At 42.2% G+C, this 20,878-nt stretch overlaps 1 protein-coding gene across 1 annotated transcript in view; it reads right to left on the reverse strand.

Annotated features, from left to right (window-relative positions):
* qsox2 (quiescin Q6 sulfhydryl oxidase 2) overlaps positions 1-20,878 on the reverse strand; it is an 85,412-nt gene that overhangs the window by 39,958 nt on the left and 24,576 nt on the right. Inside the window, exons 2-3 of the mRNA XM_045708129.1 lie at positions 992-1,092; positions 855-903 (exon numbers count right to left, since the gene is read on the reverse strand). Coding sequence (XP_045564085.1) covers positions 855-903; positions 992-1,092 — 150 coding nt within the window. The remainder of the gene's footprint in view (positions 1-854; positions 904-991; positions 1,093-20,878) is intronic.

A 20,878-nucleotide genomic window follows, 5' to 3' on the forward strand; every position in this document is an offset into this window, starting at 1 on the left:
TTCACATGATGTCAGAATATGTTATTGTTAGACATCAGGGATCTTATAGGGAGGAGTAAGGAATTTGGGCAGAGGTCAGGTCAGATGAAGTGAGGAAGAACAGATATCACTAAGGTTTTGTCTAGCAATAGAGATGTATTGGCTTTTCAGATGTGTAGGAGGAGACTCAGCATAGGAGAAAGGGTTAAATACCAGGATTTATGTGAATATGTTCTTTGTCTTGTGCAGCTGTATGACCCAGTGGGTGAATAAACTTGGTTTGAGCTTTACTAAGCGTCCGTGAGTTTTTTACTCTGTTTATTTAGAACCTAACAGTTGGCGCTACAAGCAGGGTTCACCGCAATTTACAGTCGAACTAGAGATTCCGAATCAGTGAAACAAGAGCCAGTACCAAAAACAAGGTTGGCACAGATCCTACACCTATTACCACTCATTCATAAATCTTGGGAAGATTTATAGTATACGGACCTAGGAAGCCTGAACTTATTCAGTAGTCCCGTTGTATTCCGACCGGTCACAGCTTTATTGTAAGTCCCGGAAGGTAAGCCTGACCAGCCTGGTACCTGCAGAGGGTAACTCCTAGGGCATAAATCCCAGCCCTAACAGTAGGTCTTTATAGAAACAACTTGGAAGAATGTCAAATATGAAAACAACTGTCTTGAGATGGACATATTATTCTAGAATGCAGCGGTGGTACGGGTCTGTCTACATTTGGCAGTATGGAACAACATTGACAAACTGCATAGCCTTGTCAGACAAACAATATTGTGAACATTTAAGTTCATCCAAATGCAAACTACTTATTTTGTTCCAAAAACAATCCCCAAATGCACCTACAAGTACCAGAATCTTACCTCTGTATGTTTTTCCAACATCAAATGTGGGGCCACGTGCTTTAAAGTACTGAGGGAGAAAAGAACAAGCGGCAGAACTGTAAAACAATAGTGGCGTATTAGGAGCCTACATAATTCAAATCTTGGCTGGCACATACTCTGAAGGTGGGGTAGAAGTGAATTCCAAACTCCTTGCAGATGTCAAAGTTATTCTCTTGAGCACAGTCCAGGACGCCAATCCGTATGGCATGCTCCCAGTCTGTGAGAGAGAGAAAATGGATGTCAATTGTTGTTACAGGGACAAAGGCAAAGTAAAGGCATCAGCATGCTTCAGTTCGGCTGTGGCTTAGCCTAACGAGTGTGCACACATACTCCCTTAAAAGACCTTCATTTGAAAAACGAGAAGAAAGCGGCAATAGTACTGTTTGTCCATTTTGAGATGACATGGCCAGTATACACTTCCTGAAAAAAGTCAGAATTAATTTTTTTTATTTCTTTATTTCACCTTTATTTAACCAGGTAGGCAAGTTGAGAACAAGTTCTCATTTACAATTGCGACCTGGCCAAGATAAAGCAAAGCAGTTCGACAACATACAAAAACACAGAGTTACACATGGAGTAAAACAACATACAATCAATGAATGCAGAAAAAAAAAAAAATAATAATCTAAAGAAACTCAAGAAATGTCATTTTTTACGTTTTTGCAGAGTTGTGCAATTTTACATCTAAGATGCAAAATCTGTTTGGTGCAGCATTTGTCGATGAAAAATGTGCATGAAAATGAGTCGTCTCTCATTGAAAGAAAACAAAGACTTTATTGAAGAATCCTTACAGTTGACCAATCACCGACGAAGGGGCGTAGAATTCGGTTTGCCTCTGGAAAAAAAAAAAAAAAAACGTTTGCCCGAACAGCCAGAAAAACTCACCAAAGTAAAGAATTAACAAAAACGTCACAAAATATACAAATATATGCACAACTTCTTCCGAACTGTTGTCTGGGAAGCATGCAGATGCCTTAAGGCAGTGGTACAAATCCTAATTAAGCCTTTAATGAATATAGTGAAACTAAAAGGCAAAAAGTACAGTCGTGGTCAAAAGTTGAGAATAACACAAATATTAATTTCCACAAAGTTTGCTGCTTCAGTGAATAGATATTTTTGTCAGATGTTACTATGGAGTACTGAAGTATAATTACAAGCATTTCATAAGTGTCAAAGGCGTTTATTGACAATTACATGAAGTTGATGCAAAGAGTCAATATTTGTAGTGTTGACCCTTCTTTTTCAAGACCTCTGCAATCCGCCCTGGCATGCTGTCAATTAACTTCTGGGCCACATCCTGACTGATGGCAGCCCATTCTTGCATAATCAATGCTTGGAGTTTGTCAGAAGTTGTGGGTTTTTGTTTGTCCACGTGCCTCTTGAAGATTGACCACAAGTTCTCAATGGGATTAAGGCAGTTTCCTGGCCATGGACCCAAAATATCAATGTTTTGTTCCCCGAGCCACTTAGTTATATCTTTGCCTTATGGCAAGGTGCTCCATCATGATGGAAAAGGCATTGTTCATCACCAAACTGTTCCTGGATGGTTGGGAGAAGTTGCTCTTTATTCATGGCGGTGTTCTTAGGCAAAATTGTGAGTGAGCCCACTCCCTTGGCTGAGAAGCAATCCCACACATGAAATGTCTCAGGATGCTTTACTGTTGGCATGACACAGGACTGATGGTAGCGCCCACCTTGTCTTCTCCGGACAAGCTTTTTTCCGGATGCCCCAAACAATCGGAAAGGGGATTCAGAGAAAATGACTTTACCCCAGTCCTCAGCAGTCCAATCCCTGTACCTTTTGCAGAATATCAGTCTGTCCCTGATGTTTTTCCTGCTTCTTTGCTGCCCTTCTTGACACCAGGCCATCCTCCAGAAGTCTTCGCCTCACTGTACGTGCAGATGCACTCACACCTGCCTGCTACCATTCCTGAGCAAGCTCTGTACTGGTGATGCCCCGATCCCGCAGCTGAATCAACTTTAGGAGACGGTCCTGGCGCTTACTGGACCTTCTTGGGCACCCTGAAGCCTTCTTCACAACAATTGAACCGCTCTCCTTGAAGTTCTTGATAATCCGATAAATGGTTGATTTAGGTGCAATCTTACTGGCAGCAATATCCTTGCCTGTGAAGCCCTTTTTGTGCAAAGCAATGATGACGGCACGTGTTTCCTTGTAGGTAACCATGGTTGACAGAGGAAGGACAATTATTCCAAGCACCACCCTCCTTTTGAAGCTTCTAGTCTGTTATTCAAACTCAATCAGCATGACAGAGTGATCTCCAGCCTTGTCCTCGTCAACACTCACACCTGTGTTAACGAGAGAATCACTGACATGTCAGCTGGTCCTTTTGTGGCAGGGCTGAAATGCAGTGGAAATGTTTTTTGGGGATTCAGTTCATTTGCATGGCAAAGAAGGACTTTGCAATTAATTGCATATACTCTTCAAAACATTCTGGAGTATATGCAAATTGCCATCATACAAACTGAGGCAACAGACTATGTGAAAATTAATATGTGTGTCATTCTCAAAACCTTTGGCCACGACTGTACATTCTGATACAGAAAACAAACGTTCACAGGTCAGTCTTAACGCCAATAAATAAGGATTTTGGGGCTGTATAGAACAAAAGTAGCCAGCCAGGCACCCCACTATTTCCAACATCCAATGAGCAACTCCAATCTACACACAATACCCCATAATGACAAAGCGAAAACAGGTCTGTAGATTTTTTTTGCATATGTATTGACAACAATAAAAACCTTATTTACATAAGTATCAGACCCTTTGCTGTGAGACTCAAAATTGAGCTCAGGTGCATCCTGTTTCCATTGACCATCCTTGAGATGTTTCTACAACAAGGGGGGCAAAGTACGGCCCGTGGGCCGTATCAAGTCCGCCAGGCACTCAAATCTGGCCCGCGAGACAAAAAAAAAAAGTATCGCTTTTTTCTCCCCAATTTTGTGGTATCCAAATTGGTAGTTAGAGTCTTGTCCCATCGCCTCAACTCCCGTATGGACTTGGTAGAGACGAAGGTCGAGAGCCGTGCGTCCCCAAAAACACAACCCAGCCAAGCCACACTGCTTCTTGACACGATGCCTGCTTAATGCGGAAGCCAGCTGCACCAATGTGTCGGAGGAAACACAGTACACCTGGCAACCGTGTCAGCGTGCATGCACCCGGCCCACCACAGGAGTCGCTGGAGCACGATGGGTCAAGGAAATCTCGGCCTGCCAAAACATTTCCTTACCCGGACATCGCTGAGCCAATTGTGCGCCACCTCATGCGTCTCCCAGTCACAGCCAGCTGTGACACAGGCTGGGATCGAACCTGGGTCTGTAGTGACGCCTCAAGCACTGCAATGCAGTACCTTAGACCATTGCGCGACCCGGGAGGCCCCAGCAAATTGATTTAAAAAATGCGGCACTCCGTTGAATTTCGGTTTGCCCACCCCTGTTCTACAACTTGGAGTCCACCTGTGGTAAATTCAATTGATTGGACATGATTTGGAAACGCACACACCTGTCTATATAAGGTCCCACAAATGACAGTGCATGTCTGAGCAAAAGCCAAGCCATGAGGTCGAAGGAACTGTCTGTAGAGCTCAAGAGACAGGATTGTGTTGAGGCACCGATCTGGGGAAGGGTACCAGAAAGTGTCTGCAGCATTGAAGGTCCCCAAGAACACAGTCGCCTTCATTATTCTTAAATGGAATGGTATTGGCACCACCAAGACTCTTCCTAGAGCTGGCCGCCCGGCCAAACTGAGCAATCAGGGGGAGAAGGGCCTTGGTTAGGGAGGTGACCAAGAACCCGATGGTGACTCTGACAGAGCTCCAGAATTCCTCTGTGGAGATGTGATAAACTTCCAGAAGGACAAACATCTCTGCAGCACTCCACCAATCAGGCCTTTATGGTAGAGTGGCCAGAGGGAAGCCACTGCTCAGTAAAAAAGGCACATGACAGCCTGCTTGGAGTTTTCCAAAAGACTACCAGATCAGGAGAAACAAGATTATCTGGTGTGATGAAACGAAGATTGAACACTGGCCTGAATGCCAAGTGTCACATCTGGAGGAAACCAGATGAAGTAGTGGTGGCAGTATCTTGCTGTGGGGATGATTTTCAGCAGCAGATGGGGATGTTTCTCAGCAGCAGGGACTAGTCAGGATCGAGGGAAAGATGAACGGAGCAAAGTACAGAGAGATCCTTGATGAAAACCTTCTCCAGAACGCCCAGACTGGGGCGAAGGTTCACCTTCAGGACATAGACTCTAAGCACACAGCCAAGACAACGCAGGAGTGGCTTCGGGACAAGTCCAGCCAATGCCCGGACTTGAACACGATCGAACATCTCTGGAAACACCTTAAAATATCTGTACCGCGACGTTCCCCATCCAACCTTACAGAGCTTGAGAGGATCTGCAGAGAAGAATGGGGGAGAAACTCCCCAAATACAGGAGGGCCAAGCTTGTAGCGTCATAATCAAGAAGACTTGATGCTGTAATCAACAAAGTGCTGAGTAAAGGGTCTGAATACTTACGTACATGTGATACATTCGCATTTTTATTTCTAAAAACCTGTTTTTGCTTTGTCATTATGGGGTATTGGGTGTAGATTGATGAGGGAAAAAAACTATTTAATCAAATTTAGAACAAGGCTGTAACGTAACAAAATTTGGAAAAAGTGAAGGGATGTGAATACTTTCCGAATGCACTGTATGTACTGAACCTGTCTGATGTTTTAAAATCACACTGTTGTATTAAATAAGACACACAAAGGATTCAAGCAGGAGCGATAGCCTAACCAGAAGATAAAAAAAATATATATATATATATAACTGTTCCCGACCCTCCTCCTCCTGCTGCTGGCCTTCGCATAATCTGCCATTATGCTCCCGAAGTTAACGGTAATAGGCTACACCAGCAGTCGGCAACCTCTTCCATTTGGAGCGCCAATTTATCTTACCATTTCTACCGATCTGCGTGCCAGTTGTGATTTTCACATGCAAATTTTCATGTAACAGATTTATTTAATAGTCTTTCTATCTCTAAACACAGACAATGATTTTATCTCAATGAAAATTATATAAATCGAAAGTAACTTTTATTGCCAACTATGTAAAAATAGCCTACATAAAGCCAACAAATAACAATGCAGCCTGCAGGTAGAAAATATCCTGATAAAAATAAATCACATTGACTATGCATGGCCTGTCTGCAACAAACTTGAGACATTGTATCAACTGTCAACTGGGTCAGCCCGAAACTCACTAGCAAACTTGCAACATTGTATAAAATATTCTGGGCCCTCAAGAGTTATCCACACCAGTAAGCTTTGGACAGACACAGCTGTAGGCTATTTGTGCAAGGGATAAGAAGTAATACGGTATTTTATGATGTTTCCGCTGGATAAGAACACATTTCCCCTTCCTTTCCTGCCGAGTGGTTATCCACTTTTCAAATACTTTTGATTCTAAAAACATACTTCATTTACTTGGTGTTTGAGGTGAATAAAATATTACTGAGAAGCTCCACATCTCCTTAGCGGTGGTGAGTTAAGACAATCAGAAATTCTAAAATCAGACATCCCCAAATGGGGACATTTATAAGCCTACATTTGTGCGCAGGCCAGGTAGATTAGTCCTACTTCTATACTTGTAATCAGGTGTGTGTCCTTACTCAAAAATGACAGGAGCATTTCAAACTAAAGTTGATGAATAAATTGACAAAACTCAAATGGAATGAAATAAAAAACTTGTTTCTCACAAGTGTAGCATAGGTTGTGATTTCTTCAAACAATGTGTCCACGCCGACAATGATTGTAAAAGACTAATAATAATAACAAATAATATTTTGAATGCGTTAACAGAATTTACAGTAACCAAATAAACATCGCAGATTAGAAATTATGGGAATTAACAGTAAAATGTAGGCTACTGCTGGTGACATGAGTAAATTGGGAATTGATAGACACAGCAAACCATGCACACACAATGAAGTTATGAAACAATGAATATTAGCGGGAGAGCGCACAATCTGGAGAGAGCCGTGCCTTGTACTGCTGAGCCACACGTTTCTTAGACCGTGGCATCCCTGCGGTCTCAATGGATTATTCCACTGAGACAGGCGCAAAGACAGGTGCCTTGTGTGCCAACGGGAAGAAACAAAATCTATTTGCCACTGCTCGACTAAAAAGAATCTCGGTCGTCCAAACAATCGACCAGTCGACTAAATGGGGTCAGCCCTAATGCATCGTTTATGTTCCTGTTGTAAACAATGGACTAATACAACCTTATATTTTGGGTTATGATAGGGTAAGACAGTTACGCTATGCTCAGGACATTTGTTAATTATAGTATTTAAAGGAAAGGCGTCACCACAGGTTCAAAAGTGGTGTGGCTAAATTCGTACGTGTCTTTTCTGGCCTGGAGTTTTTCCTGATCTCATGGCCTCGTCAGGTAAAAAACTCTGGGTCCTATTTGTAGGCTATGACAGGGTCCAACGCTAACTTTTTTTTCTCACTGGCACAACCAGGCCCGAACAGAATTTCTACTGGCCTGGACATGGTGTAGTTTTTAATGCATTGGGGTTATGCAGTGCCCACAGGTTGGCATTCTTTATCTCTATTCGGAGCTATTAACAGGTTACATTTAAAATAAATAAATAGGTGGATACTTATACTGTCCTATTTCACACATGTATATTAATATGCATGTGTGATTTGAAAGTGTTTTTTTTTTTGCAGATCCCAAATTGCAGAGTGGGGTCACAGCCAAGGGTCTGCCACTACTTTAATACAGATTTCTATTTTTGTTGGAGTTGTTAGAGTTGGTGTTAGTGATTTTTTTATATATTTTTTTATGTCTAGGCAATAGATCAGCTTTAATATTGCAGATAGAGTGGCGCTTCCATTAATGTAATTGTCTGCATCATTTCCAATACCCCATATAAAATTGTTTGTAAATACAGTACCAGTCCAACATTTGGACACACCTACCCATTCCAGGGTGTTTCTTTATATTTACTATATTGTAAAATAATAATAGGAGAAGACATCAAAACAATTAAACATATGGAATCATGTAATAACCAAAGTGTTAAACAAATCAAAATATATTTTATATTTGAGATTCTTCAAAGTAGCCACCCTTTGCTTTGATGATTGCCAAGAGTGTGCAATGCATTCTCTCAACTAGCTTCATGAGGAATGCTTTTCCAACAGTCTTGAAGGAGTTCCCACATATGCTGAGCACCTGTTCGCTGCTTTTCCTTCATTCTGCGGTCCAACTCATCCCAAACCATCTCAATTGGGTTGAGGTTGGGTGATTGTGGAGGTCAGGTCATCTGATACAGCACTCCATTACTCTCCTTGGTCAAATAGCCCTTACACAGCCTAGAGGTGTGTTTTGGGTCACCGTCATTGTCCTGAAAAACAAATGATAGTGAGACTAAGCGCAAAAAAAGATGGGATTGCGTATCGCTGCAGAATGCTGTGGTAGCCATGCTGGTTAAGTGTGCCTTGAATTCTAAATAAATCAGTGTCACCAGCAAAGCACACCCACACCATAACACATCCTCCTCCATGCTTCACGGTGGGAACCACATATGCGGATATCATCCTTTCACCTACTCTGCATCACAAAGACAAAGAGGATGGAACCAAAAATCTCAAAATTTGGACTCAGACCAAAGGACAGATTTCCACCAGTCTAATGTCCATTGCTTGTGTTTCCAAGTCTCTTGCTCTTATTGGTGTCCTGTTGCAGAAATTGGACCATGAAGGCCTGGTCTGAACAGTTGATGTTGAGATGTGTCTGTTACTTGAACTCTGAAATATTTATTCGGGCTGCAATCTGAGACGCATTTAACTCAAATGAAGTTATCCTCTGCAGCAGAGATAACTCTGGGTCTTCCTTTCCTGTGGCGGTCCTCATGAGAGCCAGTTTCGGCAAAGCGCTTGACGGTTTTTGCGACTGCACTTGAAGAAACTTTTAAAGTTCTTGACATTTTCATGAATTGACTGACCATGTGTTAAAGTAATCATGGACTGTCACAACACAACTGATTGGCTCAAACGCATTAAGAAGGAAAGAAATTCCACAAATAACTTTTTAAGAAGGCACACCTGTTAATTAAAATGCATTCCAGGAACTACCTCATTAACCTGTTGGGGCTATGGGGCAGTATTTGCACGGCCGGATAAAAAAAACGTACCCGATTTAAACTGGTTACTACTCTTGCCCAGAAACGAGAATATGCATATAATTAGTAGATTTGGATAGAAAACATTCTAACGTTTCTAAAACTGTTTGAATGGTGTCTGTGAGTATAACAGAACTCATATGGCAGGCCAAAACCTGAGAAAAGTCCATACAGGAAGTGTCCTGTCTGATTATTTGTTGTCCTTCAGTTGCATCTCTGCTGTAACGTGACATTTTCTAAGGCTTCAATTGGCTCTCAGATGGCGCCAGAAAGTGTAATGGGGTGTCTGCTGTCTCTGGGCAAAAAACAGCAGGAGAATTTGTGAGTGGTCAACCTGGGGACAGTGACACTGGAGATGCGCGTTCACGAGAATTCTAAATTTTTTTCTTTCAGCCTTTGAATGAATACAACGTCGCCCAGTTGGAATATTATCGCTATTTTATGAGAAAAATAGCATAAAAATTGATTTTAAACAGCGTTTGACATGCTTCGAAGTACGGTAATGGAATATTTTGATTTTTTTTTGTCACGAAATGCGCTCGCGCGTCACCCTTCGGATAGTGACCTGAACGCACGAACAAAACGGAGGTATTTGGAAATAACTATGGATTATTTGGAACCAAAACAACATTTGTTGTTGAAGTAGAAGTCCTGGGAGTGCATTCTGACGAAGAACAGCAAAGGTAATCCAATTTTTCTAATAGTAATTCTGAGTTTGGTGAGGGCCAAACTTGGTGTGTGTCAAAATAGCTAGCCGTGATGGCCAGGCTATGTACTCAGAATATTGCAAAATGTGCTTTCGCCGAAAAGCTATTTTAAAATCTGACACCGCGATTGCATAAAGGAGTTCTGTATCTATAATTCTTAAAATAATTATGTTTTTTGTAAACGTTTAACGTGAGTAATTTAGTAAATTCACCGGAAGTTTGCGGTGGGTATGCTAGTTCTGAACAAAACATGCTAATGTAAAGAGCTGGTTTTTGATATAAATATGAACTTGATTGAACAAAACATGCATGTATTGTATAACATAATGTCCTAGGAGTGTCATCTGATGAAGATCAAAGGTTAGTGCTGCATTTAGCTGTGGTTTTGGTTTTTTGACATATATGCTTGCTTTGAAAATGGCAGTGTGATTATTTTTGGCAGGGTACTCTCCTGACATAATCTAATGTTTTGCTATCACTGTAAAGCCTTTTTGAAATCGGACAATGTGGTTAGATTAACGAGAGTCTTGTCTTTAAAATGGTATAAAATAGTCATATGTTTGAGAAATTGAAGTTCTAGCATTTTTGAGGTATTTGTATTTCGCGCCACAAGATTCCACTGGCTGTTGACTAGGTACCTCGCCCAGGGAGGTTAAGCTGGTTGAGAGAATGCTAAGAGTATGCAAAGCTATCATCAAGGCAAAGGGTGACTACTTTGAAGAATCTCAAATATAAAATACACTGCTCAAAAAAATAAAGGGAACACTTAAACAACACATCCTAGATCTGAATGAAAGAAATTATATTTATTAAATACTTTTTTCTTTACGTAGTTGAATGTGCTGACAAAGTCACAAAAAAAGAATCAATGGAAATCCAAATTATCAACCCATGGAGGTCTGGATTTGGAGTCACACTCAAAATTAAAGTGGAAAACCACACTACAGGCTGATCCAACTTTGATGTAATGTCCTTAAAACAAGTCAAAATGAGGCTCAGTAGTGTGTGGGGCCTCCACGTGCCTGTATGACCTCCCTACAACGCCTGGGCATGCTCCTGATGAGGTGGCGGATGGTCTCCTGAGGGATCTCCTCCCAGACCTGGACTAAAGCATCCGCCAACTCCTGGACAGTCTGTGGTGCAACGTGGCGTTGGTGGATGGAGCGAGACATGATGTCCCAGATGTGCTCAATTGGATTCAGGTCTGGGGAACGGGCGGGCCAGTCCATAGCATCAATGCCTTCCTCTTGCAGGAACTGCTGACACACTCCAGCCACATGAGGTCTAGCATTGTTTTGCATTAGGAGGAACCCAGGGCCAACCGCACCAGCATATGGTCTCACAAGGGGTCTGAGGATCTCATCTCGGTACCTAATGGCAGTCAGGCTACCTCTGGCGAGCACATGGAGGGCTGTGCGGCCCCCCAAAGAAATGCCACCCCACACCATGACTGACCCACCGCCAAACCGGTCATGCTAGAGGATGTTGCAGGCAGCAGAACGTTCTCCACGGCGTCTCCAGACTCTGTCACGTCTGTCACATGTGCTCAGTGTGAACCTGCTTTCATCTGTGACGAGCGCAGGGCGCCAGTGGTGAATTTGCCAATCTTGGTGTTCTCTGGCAAATGCCAAACGTCCTGCACGGTGTTGGGCTGTAAGCACAACCCCCACCTGTGGATGTCGGGCCCTCATACCACCCTCATGGAGTCTGTTTCTGACCGTTTGAGCAGACACATGTACATTTGTGGCCTGCTGGAGGTCATTTTGCAGGGCTCTAGCAGTGCTCCTCCTGCTCCTCCTTGCACAAAGGCGGAGGTAGCGGTCCTGCTGCTGGGTTGTTGCCCTCCTACGACCTCCTCCACGTCTCCTGATGTACTGGCCTGTCTCCTGGTAGCGCCTCCATGCTCTGGACACTACGCTGACAGACACAGCAAACCTTCTTGCCACAGCTCGCATTGATGTGCCATCCTGGATGAGCTGCACTACCTGAGCCACTTGTGTGGGTTGTAGACTCCGTCTCATGCTACCACTAGAGTGAAAGCACCGCCAGCATCCAAAAGTGACCAAAACATCAGCCAGGAAGCATAGGAACTGAGAAGTGGTCTGTGGTCTCCACCTGCAGAACCACTCCTTTATTGGGGGTGTCTTACTTATTGCCTATAATTTCCACCTGTTGTCTATTCCATTTGCACAACAGCATGTGAAATGTATTGTCAATCAGTGTTGCTTCCTAAGTGGACAGTTTGATTTCACAGAAGTGTGTTTGACTTGGAGTTACATTGTGTTGTTTAAGTGTTCCCTTTATTTTTATGAGCAGTATATATTTTGATTTGTTTAACTTCTAAGGGCTGCGGGACACAGCCAGTGAAATATCAGGGCGGCAAATTCAAAACAAAATGTCATAATTCAACTTTCTCAAACATACAACTATTTTACACCATTTTAAAGATGCACTTCTCCTTGATGTAACCACATTGTCCAACTTCAAAAAGGCTTTACAGCGAAAGAAAAACAGATTATGTTAGGAGAGTACATAGACAAAAATAATCACAGTCATTTTCCAAGCAAGGACATGTGTCAATAAAACCCAAAACACAGCTAAATGAAGCACTAACCTTTGACGATCTTCATCAGATGACACTCCCAGGACATTATGTTACACAATACATGTATGTTTTGTTCGATATAGTTCATATTTATGTCCAAAAACAGCATTTTACATTGGCGCGTGATGTTCAGAAAATGTATTCCCACCAAATCTTCCGGTGAATTTACTAAATTACTCATGATAAACGTTGACAAAATAATTATTATTTTAAGAATTATAGATACAGAACTCCTTTATGCAATCGCTATGTCCGATTTTAAAATAGCATTTCGGCGAAAGCACATTTTGCAATATTCTGAGTACGTAGCTCGGCCATCAAGGCTAGCTATTCAGACCCGCCAACATCGGGGCTCAGTAAACTCAGAATTACTATTAGAAAAATTGGATTACCTTTGCTGTTCTTCGTCAGAATGCACTCCCAGGACTTCTACAACAAATGTTGTTTTGGTTCCAAATAATCCATAGTTATATCCAAATACCTCCGTTTTGTTCGTGCGTTCAGGTCACTATCCGAAGAGTAACGCGCAAGCGCATTTCGTGACAAACAAATTCAAAATATTCCATTACCGTACTTAGAAGCATGTCAAACGCTGTTTAACCTGTTAGGGCTAGGGGGCAGTATTGACAGGGCTGGATAAAAACGTACCCGATTTAATCTGGTTACTACTCCTGCCCAGTAACTAGAATATGCATATAATTATTGGCTTTGGATAGAAAACACCCTAAAGTTTCTAAAACTGTTTGAATGGTGTCTGTGAGTATAACAGAACTCATATGGCAGGCCAAAACCTGAGAAGATTCCATGCAGGAAGTGGCCTGTCTGACAATTTCTTCCCCTTCTTGATTATCTCTATCCATTACAAAGGATCTCTGCTGTTACGTGACAATTCCTACGGCTCCCATGGGCTCTCAGAAGGCGGCAAAAAGCTGAATCGTGGCTTTGCAGGCTCTGGCTGAAAAAAAGTAGCACGTTTGGGTAGTGGCTGGTTACAGTACTGTGAGACTCAGGCGCGTGCCCGCGTCGACGCAGATTTCCGGTCGTAATATTATCGCTTTTTTTAACGAGAAAAATGGCATAAAAATGGATTTTAAACAGCGGTTGACATGCTTCGAAGTACGGTAATGGAATATTTAGAATGTTTTTGTTAAGAAATGCGCCATGCTCGTGACCGTTATTTACACTTCGGATAGTGTCTTGAACGCACGAACAAAACGCCGCTATTTGGATATAACGATGGATTATTTTGGACCAAACCAACATTTGTTATTGAAGTAGCAGTCCTGTGAGTGCATTCTGACGAAGAACATCAAAGGTAATCAAACTTTTGTAATAGTAAATCGGAGTTTGGTCAGGGCTAAACTTGGTGGGTGTCTAAACGCCGCAGCCCGTCTGGTGTTCAACCTTCCCAAGTTCTCTCACGTCACCCCGCTCCTCCGCTCTCTCCACTGGCTTCCAGTTGAAGCTCGCATCCGCTACAAGACCATGGTGATTGCCTACGGAGCTGTGATGGGAACGGCACCTCCATACCTTCAGGCTCTGATCAGGCCCTACACCCAAACAAGGGCACTGCGTTCATCCACCTCTGGCCTGCTGGCCCCCCTACCTCTGAGGAAGCACAGTTCCCGCTCAGCCCAGTCAAAACTGTTCGCTGCTCTGGCACCCCAATGGTGGAACAAGCTCCCTCACGACGCCAGGACAGCGGAGTCAATCACCACCTTCCGGAGACACCTGAAACCCCACCTCTTTAAGGAATACCTAGGATAGGATAAAGTAATCCTTCTAACCCCCCCTTAAAAGATTTAGATGCACTGTTGTAAAGTGGTTGTTCCACTGGATATCATAAGGTGAATGCACCAATTTGTCTGCTAAATGACTTAAATGTAATGTAATGTAAATGGCTAGCCGTGGTGGCTGGGCTATCTACTGAGAATATTGCAAAATGTGCTTTCACCGAAAATGTGCTTTCACCGGACATATCGAGTGCATAGAGGAGTTCTGTATCTATAATTCTTTAAATAATTGTTATGTTTTTTGTGAACGTTTATCGTGAGTAATTTAGTAAATTCACCGGAGGTTTGCGGGGGGTATGCTAGTTCTGAACGTCACATGCTAATGTAAAAAAGCTGGTATTTGATATAAATATGAACTTGATTGAACAAAACATGCATGCATTGTATAACATAATGTCCTAGGGTTGTCATCTGATGAAGATCAAAGGTTAGTGCTGCATTTAGCTGTGGTTTTGTTTTTTGTGACATTATATGCTAGCTTGAAAAATGGGTGTGATTATTTCTGGCTGGGTACTCTGCTGACATAATCTAATGTTTTGCTTTCGCTGTAAAGCCTTTTTGAAATCGGACAGTGTGGTTAGATTAACGAGAGTCTTGTCTTTAAAATGGTGTAAAATAGTCATATGTTTGAGAAATTGAAGTAATAGCATTTCTAAGGTATTTGAAAATTGCGCCACGGGATAACCCTGGCTGTTGCGTAGGTGGGACGATTTCGTCCCGCCTAGCCCAGAGGGGTTAAAATCAATTTTTATGCTATTTTTCTCGTAAAAAAAGCAATAATATTCCAACCGGGCAACGTTGTATTCATTCAAAGAGAGAAAGAAAAAAAATCTCCAGTCTGACCACTTACAAACTCTGCTCCTATACTTTGCCCAGAGAGAGCAGACACCCCATTCCACTTTCTGGCGGCTTTAGAGAGCCAATGGAAGCCTTAGAAAGTGTCACGTAACAGCACAGATGCTGTAATTTCGATAGAGCTGCAACAGAAGGACAACAAATTGTCAGAAAGGGCACTTCCTGTATGGAATCTTCTCAGGTTTTGGCCTGCCATATGAGTTCTGTTATACTCAGACACCATTCAAACAGTTTTAGAAACGTTAGAATGTTTTCTATCCAAATCTACTAATTATATGCATATTCTAGTTTCTGGGCAGGAGTAGTAACCAGATTAAATCGGGTACGTTTTTTATCCGGCTGTGAAAATACTGCCCCCTATCCCAAAGAAGTTAACGTTAGCTTGCTAGCTAGCTAACGTTAGTTAAAAAAGACCAAAGGGTGTTAGTTAGCCAATAGACCTTGCTTGAGTGCCTTTTTATGCAGATCATTCTATGCATTGTTCTGATTGTGTCTAGCAAACCATGTTAAATGTTATACATAGCAGTACTAGCTAGCCACCTAGCTAGCTAACGTTAGCTAGGTTAGGTAACGTTTGAACATTTTCATGCCAAGGCAGCAGCTACTCTTCCTGGGGTCCAGCAAAATTAAGGCAGTTTATACCATTTAAAAACATTACAATACATTCACTGATTTCACAACACGCTGTGTGCCCTTCAGGCCCCTACACCACTACCACATATCTACAGTACAAAATCCATGTGTACATGTGTATAGTGCGTATGTTATCGTGTGTGTTTAAGTGCCTGTGTGTTGCATCACAGTCCCCACTGTTCCATGTATTTATATCGTTTTTTTAAATATAATTTTAGTGCTTACATCAGTTACTTGATTTGGAATAGAGTTCCATGTAGTCATGGATCTATGTAGTACTGTGCGCCTCCCATAGTCTGTTCTGGACTTAGGGACTGAAGAGACCTCTTGTGGCATGTATTGTGGGGTATGCATGGGTGTCTGAGCTGTGCGCCAGTAGTTCAAACAGACAGCTCAGTGTATTCAACATGTCAATACCTCTCAGAAATACAAGTATTGATGAAGTCAATCTCTCCTCCACTTTGAGGCAGTAGTTCAAACAGAAAGCTTTGAGCCAGTAGAGATTGACATGCATATTATTAATATTAGAGGGACGCAATTGCAGAGCCTCCAGAGACATGCAGAGGCAAAATTGAGCTCTGTACCGCAGGGTTCTGTATAGCTCCGCATTGACATGATTGGTTGATGGTAGGCGGGGGCGGTACATCCTGTATGAACACAATCTCACTTCTTGACAACAGCTCTGCACTGCTCCGAGAAAGGCAAAATGTTTAATTTTTTAACCTTTATTTAACTAGGCAAACAAATGCCCTGACTTCTGCTGAGGCCATGTCACCGTAAATGCTGCATGGCCAATAGAGATGTCAGAATGACCATGCATCCAGATGCACAATGCACTTATCTCCCAAGAATGCGCTCTCTCCCGCCAATTTGTGCACATTCCTTGTTTCATAACGTCATTGTGTTTGTTTGCATTTGATTGTTAGTGTATATCAATTTCCCATTAAATACATCACCAGTAGCACATTAACCTTTAACTTCACTAGGGTAGGGTGCAGCATTCAGAATTTTGGATGAAAAGCGTGCCCAAATTAAACTGCCTGCTACTCAGGCCCAGAAGCTAGGATATGCATATAATTTGTAGATTTGGATAGAAAACACTAAAGTTTCCAAAACTGTTAAAATAATGTATAACAGAACTGATTTGGCAGGCGAAAACCTCAGAAAAATCCATCCAGGAAGTAGGATTTTTTTGTTTTGTTGTAGTTCTCTATTCAATGCCATTACAGTATCCATTAACTTAGGACTCAAATTGCAGTTCCTATGTCTTCCACTAGATGTCAACAGTCATTAGAAATTGTTTCAGGCTTGTATTCTGAAAAATGAGGGAGTAAGAGCAGTCTGAATGACTGGACCCTAAAGTGTTAGAGCTTTTTCATGCGCAATCCCGAGAGCGCACCTTTCTTGTTTACCTTTTATATTGACGACGTTATTGTCCGGTTGAAATATTATCGATTATTTAGGCTAAAAACAACCTGCGGATTGAATATAAACATCGTTTGACATGTTTCTATGAACTTTACTGATACAATTTAGATTTTTTGTCTGCCTGTTGTGATTGCGTTTGAGCCTGTGGATTACTGAAGAAAACGCGAACAAAACAGAGGTTTTTGGATATAAAGTGAGACTATCGAACAAAATGAACATTTACTGAGTAAATGAATGTCTTCTGAGTGCAACCATATGAAGATCAAAGGTAAGTGATTCATCTTATCTCTATTTCTGACTTGTGTAACTCTTCTACTTGGCTATTTACTGTTTGTAATGATTTGTCTGCTGTGCGATGTTCTCAAATAATCGCATGGTATGCTTTCGCCGTAAAGCCTTTTTGAAATCGGACACCGTGGTTGGATTCACAAAAAGTTCATCTTTAACCTCCCTGGGCAACGTGGGATGCTGAAGCCCAGGGACGCCAAAGCCTCTCACCATTAGCTCTGACAAATTGAAAACCCTAGTCATTACCCGCAGTATTAGACTTAAAACGAATCATCCAGCGATCATACACTGTTTACCAGGGGGCAGGGCTACCGACGTTAAGGCTAATCTAAAGACGGTGCTGGCTAAAGCTAAAACTGGCGAGTGTAGAGAGTATAGAGATATTGTTATCCACGTCGGCACCAACGATGTTAGGATGAAACAGTCAGAGGTCACCAAGCGCAACATAGCTTCAGCGTGTAAATCAGCTAGAAAGATGTGTCGGCATCGATGAATTGTCTCTGGCCCCCTCCCAGTTAGGGGGAGTGATGAGCTCTACAGCAGAGTCTTAGAACTCAATCGCTGGTTGAAAACTGTTTTCTGCCCCTCCAAAAAGATAGAATCTGTAGATAATTGGCCCTCTTTCTGGGACTCACCCACAAACAGGACCAAGCCTGGCCTGTTGAGGAGTGATAGACTCCATCCCAGCTGGAGGGGTGCTCTCATCTTATCTACGAACATAGACTGGGCTTTAACTCCTCTAGCTCCACAATGAAATAGGGTGCTGGCCAGGCAGCAGGCTGTTAGCCAGCCTGCCAGCTTAGTGGAGTCTGCCACTAGCACAGTCAGTGTAGTCAGCTCAGCTATCCCCATTGAGACCGTGTCTGTGCCTCGAACTAGGTTGGGCAAAATTAAAGATGGCGGTGTTCGCCTTAGCAATCTCACTAGAATAAAGACCTCCTCCATTCCTGTCATTATTGAAAGAGATTGTGATAACTCACATCTCAAAATAGGGCTACTTAATGTTAGATCCCTCACTTCCAAGGCAGTTATAGTCAATTAACTAATCACTGATAATAATCTTGATGTGATTGGCCTGACTGAAACATGGCTTAAGCCTGATGAATTTACTGTGTTAAATGAGGCCTCGCCCCTTGGTTACACCAGTGACCATATCCCCCGCGCATCCCGCAAAGGCGGAGGTGTTGCTAACATTTACGATAGCAAATTTCAATTGACAAAAAAAAAAAAGACATTTGTCTTTTGAGCTTCTAGTCATGAAATCTATGCAGCCTACTCAATCACTTTTTATAGCTACTATTTACAGGCCTCCTGGGCCATATGCAGCGTTCCTCACTGAGTTCCCTGAATTCCCATCGGACCTTGTAGTCATCGCAGATAATATTCACATTTTTGGTGACTTTAATATTCACATGGAAAAGTCCACAGACCCACTCCAAAAGGCTTTCGGAGCCATCATCGACTCAGTGGGTTTTGTCCAACATGTCTCTGGACCTACTCACTGCCACAGTCATACTCTGGATCTAGTTCTGTCCCATGGAATAAATGTTGTGGATCTTAACTCTTCAGTGTCTCGTCCCATCAGCGGGATCAAAATCCAGGGAAAATCCATGGAAAACTCCTAGCGACATTAGCATAACGAAATTTAATATATATATTTTTTCAAATATAGGACTGTCTCATATCGTTTTATAGATACACCTCTCCTGAATCGACCCACGTCGTCCGATTTCAAAAAGGTTTTACAGGAAAAGCAAATCATTAGATTATGTTAGAGGAGTCCATCGTAAAAGCAGCAACATAGCCATTTTCCGACCAACCACATGCATCACAAATAACCAAAAAACAGCTAAATGCAGCACTAACCTTTTACAAACTTCATCAGATGACACACCTAGGACATCATGTTACACAATGCATGCATTCTTTTGTTCAATAAAGTTCATATTTATATATGAAAACAGCATTTTACATCGGCGTCTGACGTTGACTAACTATTTTCCCGTCAAATGCAATCCGGGGAAACAGAGCTACAATTTACTGAATTACTATTCGAAAACATGTTTAAAATGTAATATTGTCATTCTAAGATTTATAGATGAATATCTCTTGAAAGCACCTGTCATACCAGATTTAAAAATAACTTTACTGGGTAATCACACTTAGCGATAAAAGGGGATGCGATACTCAGTAAATACAGCTCGGCGCCATCTTGGAACAATCGCATATCACATCTAATGTTGTATAATATTGTCAATAATCCCTTACCTTTAGTTGTCTTCATCAGAAAGCACTTCCAGGAATCCCAGGTCCACAACAGATGTATTTTCGGTCGAAAAAGTCCATCCTTTATGTTCCATTAGCTTGCTGTTGTTAGCGCGTTTGAATGGTGTATCCAACTACTCTGCCGTGCGCGCCACAGCCGTTTCGAAATAAAACATTGTTTCCCCATTTAGGTTCGTTCAAACATGTCAAACGTTGTATAACATAAATCTTCAGGGCCTGTTTCAACAAGAGAGCCAATAAGATTCGAGGGGGATGATTTCATTGCGTTTGAAAACGTTTCCAAAGGTGGGGGTAGACAGGGCCGCCGGCGTCATAATGGTGATGGCCCTCCCCCTGTGACCAATTTCCAACGCGTCTCATTCACTGAGTTTCGACAGTAGAAGGCTCAAAACACTTTGTAAAGACTGGCGACATCTTGTGGAAGCAATAGGAAGTGCTCAATGAACGATATCTCACGGTGTGAATAATAGGCAACGACGTGAAGTTGAGTCCACAATTCAGAATTCCACTTCCTGGTTCAATTGGTCTCGGGGTTTTGACTGCCATATGAGTTCTGTTATACTCACAGACACCATTCAAACAGTTTTAGAAACTTTAGGGTGTTTTCTATCCACAGGTATTAATTATATGCATATCCTAGATTCTGAGTCTGATTAGTAGGCCATTGAAAATGGGCACGAATTTTTTCCAAAATGCGCTGTGGCGCCCCCTATCGTAGGGTAACGTCAAGAGGTTAATGTTTTTCCTCATAATCCTGGACTATCGGACCACCATTTTATTATGTTTGCAATTGCAACAAATAATCTGCTCAGACCCCAACCAAGGACCATTGAAAGTCGTGCTATGTATAAATTCTCAGACAACCCAAAGATTCCTTGATGCCCTTCCAGACTCCCTCTGCCTGCCCAAGGACGTCAGAGGACAAAAATCAGTTAACCACCTAACCGAGGAACTCAATTTAACCTTGCGCAATACCCTAGATGCAGTTGCACTCCTAAAAACATTTGTCATAAGAAACTAGCTCCCTGGTATACAGAAAATACACGAGCTCTGAAGCAAGCTTCCAGAAAATTGGAACGGAAATGCCGCCACACCAAACTGGAAGTCTTCCGACTAGCTTGGAAAGACAGTACCGTGCAGTATCGAAGAGCCCTCACTGCTGCTCGATAATCCTATTTTTCCAACTTAATTGAGGAAAATAAGAACGATCC

This window comes from Salmo salar, chromosome ssa26 (genome assembly GCF_905237065.1).
Source record: "Salmo salar chromosome ssa26, Ssal_v3.1, whole genome shotgun sequence".
NCBI lineage: Eukaryota > Metazoa > Chordata > Actinopteri > Salmoniformes > Salmonidae > Salmo > Salmo salar.